The following is a 12,879-nucleotide window of genomic DNA, read 5'->3' on the forward strand; positions in this document are numbered from 1 at the left end:
TTAATTTGCTTTTAGCCTTGTCGGTCAGGCCAAACTCTGCCTTTTGATTGGTCTTTTTGTCTGCCCATCCCGGATCAGGGGCGGGATTTCCCCAAGAGACCCACACCTTGTCGCCACTGGCCGAACAGTGCGCCTGTCTGAAGCTCCCGGTACAGGATTGGAGGCGGATGCAGACAGGTGGGCGTGGATTGGCTAGGGCAGCCGGTTAGTGTGAGGCGGGGGCGGGGCCTCGGCGGCTGGTTGCGCGTGTCCGCCGCTGGCTCCGCTCTATCCGGCTTTGCTAGGGGAGGTGAGTCCGGCCGCGGCGGCACCGGCGCCTGAGGAGGCGGCGGCTGAAGAGAAAGCGGCTGCAGCGACTGAGGAGAAAGCGGCCGCGAGGACGGAAGCTGGGTGGGGGGGAGGGGGGGAGACGGAGCAGCCTTGAGCCCTGCGGGGGCCGTCGTGCAGGGGGGACCCACCCGCTCTCCCCCCCAACCCTTCTAGCAGAAGCAGCCGGCGGCGGGGGTAGGAGTCAGCCCGGTTCCGACTGCACCCCGCCCTCCTCCCGGGGCTGCTATTTTTTGGCCCCGGGATCCTAACCTCATCCCAGGGCGGTTCCCTCTGTCTGACCGTCCGAGTGCTGCCCACCTCTCTTTCATTCCTCCCTGTACCTCCTTACCTTCACTTTGCCCTGGTTCTCTTTCTCCTCTCTGTCCTGCCCTGTCTCCTCCTCTGCTCGCTCTGTCGCTCCTGCCTCCTTCCCTGGCTCTTTTCTGTTCGGGAAAGTTTAGTACTCAACCGCCCCCCCTCCCCCCCACTTCCAATCAGGTCAACCTGAGCAGGAGTAGGGGGAGATGTAGGGAGGCCTGAGAGTTCGAGTGGGGGGAGCCGGTTTCCCAGAAAATTTCCCCCCATCTTTTTAATTTGGGTTGGTTGGAATTTTTTTAAATTGTATTTTTGAGGAGGTGGTAGTGTTTAGAAAAGGATGTGGGAATGGAAGGGGTAGATGAGTCAACCCTCTTACAAGATTCCAAGGGTGGTGTGTTACCTGATCCTTTTCGTGTCTGGAGTTCAGGGGGTCGGGAGGTTTGGCCTTTATTCCCACATTCAAAGTTGGAACCTCCCCCAAATTAAGGATGGAGTTTTAGTAATCACTTGTGGCAGGAAACCTGGGGGGAAGGGGTCCCTTTTTCCTTTTCCTTTTTCTTTTTCGTTTTATTTTTTTGGCAACCCACACCCTTCCACACACGCACACCCCAAATTTAAACACCAAGATCCTCTAACTTGTTTGGATTGACTGATGAAGACATAAAGCCAGTTACGCTCCATGTTTTTGGAGGTGGAGTGAGTGGTTTTTCTTCATTTTTAAATGGCCAAATGACAGCTTGACCTAGTTTGCTTTCCAATCAAAGAGCATTTTTTTTTGAATGTCTCTTTGTGGCGCAAGAGCCAACGCAAAAATGATGGCGGCTTACAATGGCGGTACATCTGCAGCAGCAGCAGGTCACCACCACCACCATCACCACCACCTTCCACACCTCCCTCCTCCTCACCTTCACCACCACCACCACCCTCAACACCATCTTCATCCCGGGTCGGCTGCTGCCGTACACCCTGTACAGCAGCATACCTCTTCGGCAGCTGCGGCAGCCGCAGCAGCGGCCGCAGCTGCAGCCATGTTAAACCCTGGGCAACAACAGCCATATTTCCCATCACCGGCACCGGGTCAGGCTCCTGGACCAGCTGCAGCAGCCCCAGCTCAGGTACAGGCTGCCGCAGCTGCTACAGTTAAGGCGCACCATCATCAGCACTCGCATCATCCACAACAGCAGCTGGATATTGAGCCAGATAGACCTATTGGATATGGAGCCTTTGGTGTTGTCTGGTGAGTATCAAAAGCAAAACACAACTTCTGGTTTCTTCTCATGGTTGTGATTGGGCGAGTCATCTCATGGTTTTCTCCATGTTGACCAAAGTGGGGAAAGCTTCTCCACTCAACTGTGGGACGACACCCTTACTTACATGATAAAGAGGCCTAATACATTGGCTATGTAGGCTTAGGCTTTTGAGTCCTGACAAATTTTGGTGGAGAATCCTCTGAGTAACACACATAAGTTTGCTGTCTACTAAACTTTTTGGTCTAGAACCTAAGCAAACCACTGACTATAGGATAGATAAATGTGTGAAAGAAACACTTATTCCTACAAGATCTTAGTCATCTCTTATGTTTTAGTTGGCATCAGTTGCCCACTTGCAGCAAATGTCACAACTGACCCAAACTTGATTCTTTTTAATCTTCTTGTCATTGAGATATACTTTGCATAACTATTGTGCTATCCCTTCTGTCTTTTCAGTCCTTAATTTGTGAAAGAAGATAGGGTTCATAGTTGAACCAATTAAGTCATTTCTTGAGTGGTTTATTTTAAACCATAAAGTTATAATTGGGAAGTATGTAGCTTTAGCCTTTTGAAAAGAATGTATTAAATATAGCATCACACATGAGTACCACAAATGAGGTCAGTAGTCTGTAGCTATGCAGTGGCCCACATTCGGTGTAATGTTTTAGTATCATTTAGTGTCTCTTAAGTTGCTGCTATCCCTTGGTTGGTTGCTGAAGTAGGAAGTATACTTTTTAAACATTTGAAATGATTCTACTTTTGCTAGTGTTACAAAATTTTTAAAGTCTAAGGGCAACATTAAATGCAACATTTTGTCTAGTTTCCCTTCCTAGGAAGATTAGTAGTGTATAATAAGATGTATTTATCATTGTAGGATTCTATTCCCATCAAAACTAGAGTGAACTGAGTTTTTTTCACAAAGGATTAAGTATTCTGGTGTGGGTAGATGAATTGATGTTTTGAGTGCATTCAAAAATGGATTTCCTGTTAATGTCTAGAAAAGCCCCCATCACCACAGGAAAATGAATGAATTCTTTGGAACTAGTCTGGTAAATATCTCCATTTGTCATTGTTTTTCAGGTTATAATAGATAAGTATTACTTTTGCATTATATATGGCCATCTTGGTATACATTTCAGATTTTATAATCTAGGCTAGTTCTTCCAGGAGGTTGCTGCTATAGTGCTCCCTTCTCCAAGATGTGTGAAGTTCTTGGTGGGAAAGTATAGCCAGCAATGATGCATCTTCAGTTGCTCCGCTCAGGGACCTGCTTGTTCCTGCCTTCCTCTCTTCCCTTCCATATCCTGTCCTTAGCGTTTACACTGGTGAACTTCCATTCCTTGCCTGACCCTGAGGGTTTCAAAGCTTGGGGGTGGCTAAGGGGAGTTGGGTGAGCGTTGACAGGAAAAAGGTTGTTCCTTGCTTTAAATTTTGTCACTGATTTATTGAGAATTTGAGTGGATTTTCTTAGACCTGGATGCTCCTTCATTTAAGTGCTTTGCCTCTTTGCTTTTTTAGAACTAGAAATATTGACAGGGAAATGGGTTGCAGCATTCTTGACTATACTCTAAAGGTGTTACTTACATTTTTTTTCAAATGATGATGTGACTTGTGGAAGTTTTAACTTAAACTTTGTGTTAAGAGAAAACTTTTTCTTTTTTTTAAAGAGGGAGGTGGAGAACTGGAGTGCTGAAACATCTACAGTGAACATTCTGGTAGTGGATGTTCTGAATTACTGATATATGAAAATCTGAATGCGTTTGATTTGAATTCATTCTAGATTCTTTCATTGATTGACCCCTTCTACCACCTATGGAGTTTGTTCCATATACTCGAAGTACCTCCTATGCACCATCTTCTCTTGTAGTACACCAGTTGTTTTGAGTTTGCCTCTCTTGCTGACCACATTTGTAAGCTCCCTGAGGGTAAGGACTGTAAATGTCTCCATTCTAGTAGACTGTGGTCTACGAGAGTACTGCTTTTTCTTTCCAGTACTTAACACAGTGCTGTGGCATCCTTGCTGCTTGGTTACTTGATCTGGTCAGGTCCTTCTTTGTCCTTTAGCCAGGTTTTTCTAGTTAGCTGCATTGAGCATTTTTATCAGCTATTACAGGTGAAATACAATTTGGTATGAAAAAGAGAGAAGAGTTCCAGGTGTGTGTTTTAGTATGCAAATACTTTTCTATTTTTATATTTACATATTGATGACTTGCTGTCTGAATTGCTTATTGTATTTGGAATTTAACTGCTATATGAACTGAGTAAGATTATTAAAACTAGAGATTTGAACACCAAACCACAGTGAATTGCACTTGCATTCTGAAACCCAAACTAAAGATATTAGTGATGTTTTTTACCTTTTGACCAACTCAACCAGAAATTTTCTTTTTAATTTAGAAAGCACCTGGTAGAAATAACTGTTTTCTAAAATGATTTAAATGGAACATAAAAATAATTTCCCAATAATACATCATTAGATTCAAAGCACTGTATGCCTGCTGGGCATTATAAGAGTCACTTAGATTTAAATATACTTAATGCATTTTGCAAGTATTTTTCTTCTGACATATCATAGGAAAGGAAACTTTATATCTGCTCTCATGTCGTTTTCTGGACAAGCACCCAGTGGTACTAACTGATGGCTAAAAACATTGCATGTAATTTTGAGGGATATCGTTGTTCCTCTATGTAGACAAGGGAAGATATTTGTAGAAATGATAAAGCATTTTACCATTCAAATTTATCACTGAACAATTTAGTCTGCTGGGCTTGATGTCTCTCTCTGCTGAATTTAACTACTGGAATAACATCACTATTGGACAGTTGTGTAAAAGTAGTGAATTACCTATTGGCTTGCTGGTAAAGATGGTGCTTTGACAGTTCAATTAAGGTTTCATTAACAACTGTCTGCTGTATTTTATCTCAGTAAGGGTTCCAGTTTACCTGGTAATATGATCATGTGGTAGCCTGAGATACATTCATTGCAAATGATAGAATATTGTTCATGAGTTATCAAAGCATGATATATATAATTTGACCTTCTTTATCAGATATCAAGGCTTCTAAATGGCCATATGGTCATTTTCATAATGCAAAACCAAAACACAAAACAACTCACAAACAGAGACCTTAGCCATTGGGTGAGGATATTATAAATAGTGTTTTGTCTGTAGTTCATCTTCGCCAGTGGACAGTGAGTATGTTGTGCTTAAAGATCTGACAACTCTGGGACAGAGTATTACAGTATAAGGCTTCAGGATCTTAGGTGTTTACTTTTAAGAACTGGAGGAAGTTTACCACGTGAGAGAGGTTCGAAGACTGCTACACCCAGGCAGTTTTGGCATTGACCATCTGAAATATCATAGATCGAATTAATGGTACATATTTTATGTATGTACATAAATGTATCATATACATGTTTGTATGGACTTGGTAGGTGTTCTAGTCAGATCATTTACACTGTTTTAGAAAGTATTATGGATTTACATACTGGAAAGGAAATTAATTTTTTCTTCTCAGAATGTAAAAGTGAGTCTGGGTAAAGTTTCCACTTTATAAAATTAGTGTTTTGGTTTTTTACAAATATGATTAATTGAAAGATAAAGATCCTGGAGTTCATTTGGTCTGGTGCCTTTGTACTCCAAGTAAAGTTGGAGAACTTTTAATTTTATTCCAATACCTTCAGCAGGCTTTATTTAAATCTTTCAAAACTTAAGCATCACTATAATGATGCTTAGTTACTAGAGGTGTGATCTTGATAAATTTTTAACCTTTTTATTCCTCATCTTTAAAATGAGAATAATAATAGCACCTATCTCATAGGATTGGTGTGAGGATTAAATGAGGTAATCCTTGTAAACCAATGAGTACACAGTCTAGCACACAGTAAGCATGCAATACAGGTTAGCTGTTTTATTGTACTTATTATTGGTAGAAAAATCAAATGGTTGATTAATGTGCATAGAAGTGGTTTCATATATGGTCAGATTTACTAGGTGAAATCAACATGCAGACTATTTTAGGAGGCATGACTTCAAATATCATAGAGTGTCCACTTAGTTGTGCTATATGCCAGGGAGATAAGGAAGGTTGAATTTAGCATCAGGGAGAAAGTATTATGTCCTATTGCCTCAATTAATTAAAAAACAAACACATAAAAATGTATCATATACATGTTTGTATGGACTTGGTAGGTGTTCTAGTCAGATCATTTGCACTGTTTTAGAAAGAACTATGGATTTACATACTGGGAAGGAAATTAATTTTTTCTTCTCAGAATGTAACAAATGAAGGACATCCTTATTGTCAAAGTTCAGCTTTACTGGAAATTCATTTTACTTGTGTTTGGATGAAAAAGTGTGAATTGCTAAGCAAGATCCCAGTGAGGTGGGGAAATATGTGCAATTTAATGAAAAATTATTCAGTGTAAATTCTTATGCATGGCAAAGATTGTCTAACTTGCTCATCTTGTGAAAATTAGAGGCATTTTTTTTCTGATTTTTTTCTCTGATCCTCTTACTCCTCAAATAGCAAACTATAATTTAGAAAAATTGGGACTGCTTTTGGGATATGTTTGGGGAAAATCCTGAAGTTAGTTGGATCAGAAACAGTAGTATAATAAAGTGTATTCTGTTATTAACAGTGTTTTACAGGTTAAGAATCTGTAGTATTGAGAAGTTTCTCTATTGGCCGAGATTAACAGCCACAGCTGGATTCTTTGGGGGCAGGGGTGGGGCGGGGGGAGGTCTGCTTTGTGAAAAGAGCTTTGAAGAAGCAGAGCCTGCACCATAAAAAAGGAAACTATTGCTCTTCTAGACATAACAAAGCATTCGTGTGAAACTAGAAATGTGGAAACCTATATTGTTAATTTTAACTACAAATGTACTTTTAGAAACTGCAGGTTCATGGTCATAAAGTAGAGAAAGCAAAGAGTTAGAGAATATAAGTAACGTAATCTAACTATATGGAGCTGGTTTCTTGGTGATGGAAATTCCGTAGCCTGTAACATTAGAGGTCATTTTGTGCTTAGGCACCTGACAAGATTACTCAAATTATATTCAAAAACCAAAAGTAAACCACAACAGAAGAAACTTGTTTTATTCTTACAGATAAATTTCACGTTATATTATTGAATATCAGCTTTGAAGAAAAAAATACAAATATTTTTGATTAAAAAAATTTTCAGAAAGAATTGTCTTTTCAAACAAGCTAAAACAACAATATCCCTCAAAATTACATGCAACTTTTTTAGCCATCACTTAGTACCACTGGTGCATGTCTTGAAAAAGAAATGGGGCAGATAGAGTTCTCTTTCATATGTTATGCTAGAAGAATATTTGCAAAATGGATTAACTGAGTATGTTTGAATCTAAGTTCTGGGGTTTTATCCTTAAAACAGACGATGGTAGTAATGCTATTCCTGGATATAAAAGGGCATAGCACTCTAATAGAGTACTGGAATATTTCATTATCTTCACAACTTGGAGCATTAGAGTTTTCAATGACTTTCTACATTGTAAAATTGAGTGGCTATTCTTGGTGGTTTTTATTAGAGTTGTTGATGTCTTAGCAGTTTAAGAATTTACTGTTTATATACTGTATCCTTAATATGCTCATTTGATATCTTTGATGGAAATTGTCAAAACCAGAGAAACTTCCATTTGCCATCCAGCCAAACAGAAGCCATTGGGTAGAAGCTCTTTCGTTATAAAATTATATTTGGGTTTTACATATAATTCCCTGTGCATCCATAATACTCCAGTGAATTATTTGTTGATTGGGTCATCTAATGTAGATCAACAGTGATTTCCTAACATAATATTGCTTGTCAGTTTGATCCTGTTGTTGCTTCGGGGTAACAGAGTGCCTGAGGCAACTGTTGTAATACTGTCAATAAGCATGTGACAAGTCATCATAGACCGAGTTTGTAGTTTTAAGGTACCTAGCCAAGAGACATCAGAAAAAATTCTGGCACTCTGGCATTATGAAAAGATGACTTCTAGGGAGACTATACTGAGCTGAACTTTAATGGTTAATTGCAAAGCTGTGACTAGAGGGAGTGTGTACAGGGATGTCTGCCATTGATCATGATTGGTGCTCTTTACCTAAAACCAGTTTCACATCTGTGTTTGAATTAATTTGGCTAATTGAATCATTTCTGCTATCAGACAGTAGAAGGTTTTGACGTTGTTGGAACTCACCAGTCAGTGTATTTTTATTGTCAACCTGCTGTGGACCAGCACGATCATAGACACTAATGAGTATATTTAATTCTATAAATAATTTTGCAAACCTCTATCAAGCTTCTGCTATTATCTGTACTGTTCTTGGTATCGGGATATAGAGATGTTTAAGTCATGATATTGTCCTGAAGGAGCAAACAGTTAAGTAAACAGTATGAAAAATAATAACACATCCCTGTCCTTTTGGAGTCTTGATGGAAAGTTAAAACTTGAAACCAGTAAGTAAAAACTTAAAGGTATATTATTTTTATTTGTTCTTATAGTACTCAATTATGGTACTCATTTATTTCCGAGGCACAGTGCTGGATTATAGGGATTTAAAGGCGATTATGATCTATTGGGGGAGAGAGATTTGTAAGTAGATAATTATAATTTATTGCCATAAATGCAGCAATAAAGATATTCCCTGGATATTATGGGAACACAGAAGAGGGATTTCTGTGGAAGATATGGATGCTTCCTAGAAGAAATAATACCTAAACTGAGTTTAAAGAATGGAGTCAACTAATGGAGAAGGGCATTCTAGGTGAATTCAGAGTCTATATGCAGGAAGCTGGAGTTGTTGAAATACAAAGTGTAATGCAGAAGGTGATAGGAGATAAGGCTGGAGATGCAAGCTAGAGCTCGATCCTAAAGAGTTCGGAGTGCCCTGCTGAAGAGTTGAGATACCAGTGGTACTTGCACCTGGAGATGGAGTCAGTTCTAAATGGGAGGGATGAATTACTCAATGTATGCTGAGAAGGCAGCCATTAATGACCATGAACGCATTCATCTAACTTAGGCTCAGAAGAGCTTGACTGGGTGTGTTTATAGAGCAAACAGGAATAATGTTTTCTGTAGTGATATTGTCTTGTCTGCCCTGAAGTATTTGGAGTATTTTCCTTTCTTTCCTGAAGCTCTGTTTACCTAAAGTAGCAGAAGGTGAAATTGGTACCTGATCCTTGCCATGTTTGCTTTCCTTCCCAGTTAGATCAGCTATCCCCCACTGATTTCTTTCTTGGTGTTGTGGTTTTGTTATCTAGTTAAAGTTATCAGTCTTGTTTTCAATTTAAGTAGTATAGAGCTCAGTAGTGTCAGGCAGCGAACTCCTTGCAGGGGAATGGACAACACAGAAACTTTTGTTTATCCATTCCTTGACCTAAAATTCATGCTCTGAGCTACAGAGAAAAGGTGAAGAGAGACACTTGAACAAATAGATAAAAAATTAGTCATTTGACCCAGATTGCAGCTATTTTTTTTTCTCTGCTTGGATAAAAACCATCCTCAATTTACATAAGCAGGTGATTTTTCTTACATGCTAATTTTCTTAATGTACCATGGCACAGAGCTGCAGATTTGCAAATGTGTAAGTAAATTAAAATAAACCAGGTGACTTTATTTCACTTTATTATCTTACCAGTACAGAAGTACCCAAAGGGTGTAATTATCGGGTGATTGTCTCATTGCACATCTAAGTTAACAGGCAGCTTGGTGCAGTTCTCCCTCCCTCCCCCCACTTCTCCACTTTCCTCTCTTTAATTTTTGAAAAGGAAACTATTGATTTCTATATTTACTTTGACAGGCTAGAAAATTAGTAATACAGATGTGGGGAAAATTGAGCTTTATTAAAAGTAATCCAGAAGCCATAAAAATTGGCAGGTAATGTGGGTACTGTGCAGGAAAAAGCATGTATGCATGCTTGGTTTGAGTTTGAATTACCTAAGAATTAGGTGAGAACCTTCAATAATGTTTAATTGGTTGGCTTCCTCTGCATTCCTTTTCACAGGTTTTGCATGTTATAGTAATTAGGATTATTGTAAAGTTAACTGGGTGTGTCCTAAAGCCAATGTTCAAAATAAATATTGATGCATATTCTTTTAAAACCTGAACAAATTAATTGCAACACAGTTTAAAATATCTTTTCACTGAAATAGAAACTTTGGAAAGGTACAACAGTTGGTTTGGGGGCTTTTTTCCCCAGAAGATTTGTGAGAACAAATAATATCGATCAATAAAGTACCTTCCTTTATTAAAACATTCCAATATTAAACTTAGTAATTAATCCTATTTAATTCCTCAGATATTATATTACTTACCTAGTTATATGTATGGAGATTAAATTATACTTCCTGTAACTTTGAAGTAATGACTTAGACATTAATCATAATTTTAAGCCAGCAAGTTAAAAGTTTGGCCAGTCTTTTTATCCTAGTACTTATGCATTTATTTTTAATTTCAAGAAAAGTAGTTTAGAAGAACTTTGAGGGCAAAAGCATTAAAGAATGACCTGAAGAGAACAAGATTTTAAGTACAAAGTATAATATGGTTTAGTAGTTAAGAGCCTGTACTCTGATGACAGATTGGCTGCATTTAAATCTTGACTGCTTATTAGCTCCAGCAAATTATTTAACCCTGTGTACCTTATTGTTGTCGTGTGTAAAATAGGGATAGTAATAGTATATCTTTCATAGAGTTATTGTGAGGGTTAACTGAGTCAATATATATGTAAAGTATTAGAACTGTAAATGTTAGCCGTGATCATTATAATCTTTAGTATGAGTGAAAAAATATAGCACCTTGTTAAAGCTTACTAATTTTAAAGCAGATAACCAGCTTTTGTAAGCAGCTGTTGACAGGTATCAGATATGTGATTATACCAGAGATTTTTTTCTGATTAACTCCAACTGTTTGAAAAATTCATTCAAATTCTAGAAAACATTCCAAATGTAAAATTTCCTTTAGCACATGATAGGAGGGTTTTTTCTTTAACTCCCTCTCCCCACTCCATTATCAAAGTAATAATATGTTTTAAATTTGAAAAATACAGAAAAGCTGTAACCTACAACTCAGAGATAGCCACTAATAGCATTTGGTGTAATTTTTTTTCCCAATTTTTTTTTATCTAGGATGTATATGTGTTTGTAATATTATTAGAGTTGGGATCATGATTACGTTGTACATATGCAATTTAGTATTCTGTTTAACTAACATTACAAAGGTAGATTTTAGCCTTTTTTTTTTTTTTTGAGCGGTATTTTTTTCATTCTCAAAAGCCTAGAACTCTGTCTTAAAGGAATTACAGAGTTGGAAGATACTTTAGAATGCATCTAGTATAACTGCCTCCTTTTGTAAATGGGAAAATTGAGACTCAGAGAAGCTAAGAGATTTGTTCAAGGTCACACAGCTGGTTAGAAGCTGAGCCAGAACCTTTTCTCTTTTGCTGCTTTACCAGTAATACCTGTCCAACTTAATGCCCATTGAAACTGGAGGAAGTGTTCTTATAAAAGCAAAACACAAAACAAAAACTCTATAATGAAACCAGGAATAATACATCTAAAAATATATAGAATATTTAGAATACTCTCTTGGTTGCTTTTTGTGTGCTAGTAACTCTAAGGTTTCTGGAAAATTTTAATGTCACAAGGTACAAGGTTTTTGGTGGAAAACAACTCAGTCTTTTCATGGTACATATAATTGTGTTGTGTATCTGCTTTGAGGATCTTGCGCCCCTCCCCCTTTTATTTTTTGAAAAATCTTAAACCTCAGAAAATTTGAAATAATTGTACAGTGATATACCCATAAACCATCCTTCTAGGTTAACATTTTGTGACTTTTGCCTTTTCTGCTTTGAGGCTATTTCTACAGAATTTGCTGAAATTGCATTTTGATTAAATTTAGACTTAAAATGTTTAGAAGTTTATCGTCACTGCATCAACTCATTGTTCCATGTAATAAGTTTTGTAAGCTCTCCAGCTAGAGAAGGAACTGGAAGTTTTCAAGCTTGTGACTTTTGGAATGCTATTTATTCTCTTAATACTTAAAACAAAATTCAGTGTGAATCATATGTGTAAATTAAACATATACCAGTCAAAACTAGGCTTCAGGCAAAATGGAAATATTTCATTCTGCTTTTGTGGTATTTATCTCTCAGGTTGGGAGTTAAGGGACATTTTCAAAATAACCTAAGATCTGGTTTCACAATTTTGTGACAGAAGACATGATTGAGGATATTATATTGTTGAAGCTAAATTTTAAATTACTGTAGTTTTTTTAAAGTAAATTACCCTAATACAGTCACATGAGCTGATGATGCTGTATTTGTGTCACCCAATTCACTGCTCTGTATTTTTCAGTAGCAAATAATTCCTTTGTTAAACTCATTTTCAGTAAATGAGCCATTGTTTCCCAAAGGGTAATGATTATTTCTATAAATAGCACAAATCCCTAAGAAATAGATTTCAAAGTCTAAAACATTAGTGTTTGGAAGTGGTTGAAATCGTCACTCTGTATATCAAGCCACAACTGTGTGTATAAAAAGGGCAGCTGCTTGGTGTTCCCTAGACTACACTGTGAGATATTATGCTTACTGGAAACTAGCTGACTGCAGGTCTTTAAAAGTGAGTCTTTTGGTTCACTTGCAAAAAAGGGTTATTTGAGTCCCCATAGCTATTACATTACATAGTTTCATAACATAAACACCTAGGTTGAGGTAGCTGGAGTTCAAATCTAAATGCCTTGTGACAGGTAAGGAAATATATAGGCCACAGATATTGTTTACTTCAAGCAGTTGATATCAGTATCTGCATATAAATCACTGACTTACCTCAGCAGGTTAAAATAGGGACACTGTGGTGTTTTAACTGATGTAGATACTGAAGATCTAGTTACCGACACATATCAGCTTGTCTAAGTGGGCACATTTTTTAAATAACTAGTTTTTATACTTTGACTTTTTTCTCTCTTAAATTAGACGCTCGTTCTTAGAAGAAATGAAAATCAGT

At 37.8% G+C, this 12,879-nt stretch overlaps 1 protein-coding gene across 3 annotated transcripts in view; it reads left to right on the plus strand.

The window, feature by feature from the left end:
* The first annotated feature begins 217 nt into the window (after positions 1–217).
* The window catches only part of NLK (nemo like kinase), a 131,027-nt gene continuing 118,365 nt past the window's right edge, over positions 218–12,879 (plus strand). For 2 of the 3 annotated variants that reach the window (XR_001518064.2, XM_006924989.3), the window contains exon 1: positions 219–1,864. Coding sequence is in view for 1 of the 3 variants with exons in the window: in XM_006924989.3 (XP_006925051.2) it covers positions 1,407–1,864 (458 nt within the window). In the remaining 2 variants the exon portion in view is untranslated. Of the gene's footprint in view, positions 1,865–12,879 lie in introns of all 3 variants that reach the window. The other variant, XR_003043914.1, reaches the window with a different exon arrangement.

This window comes from Pteropus alecto, unplaced genomic scaffold (genome assembly GCF_000325575.1).
Source record: "Pteropus alecto unplaced genomic scaffold, ASM32557v1 scaffold98, whole genome shotgun sequence".
Lineage (NCBI taxonomy): Eukaryota > Metazoa > Chordata > Mammalia > Chiroptera > Pteropodidae > Pteropus > Pteropus alecto.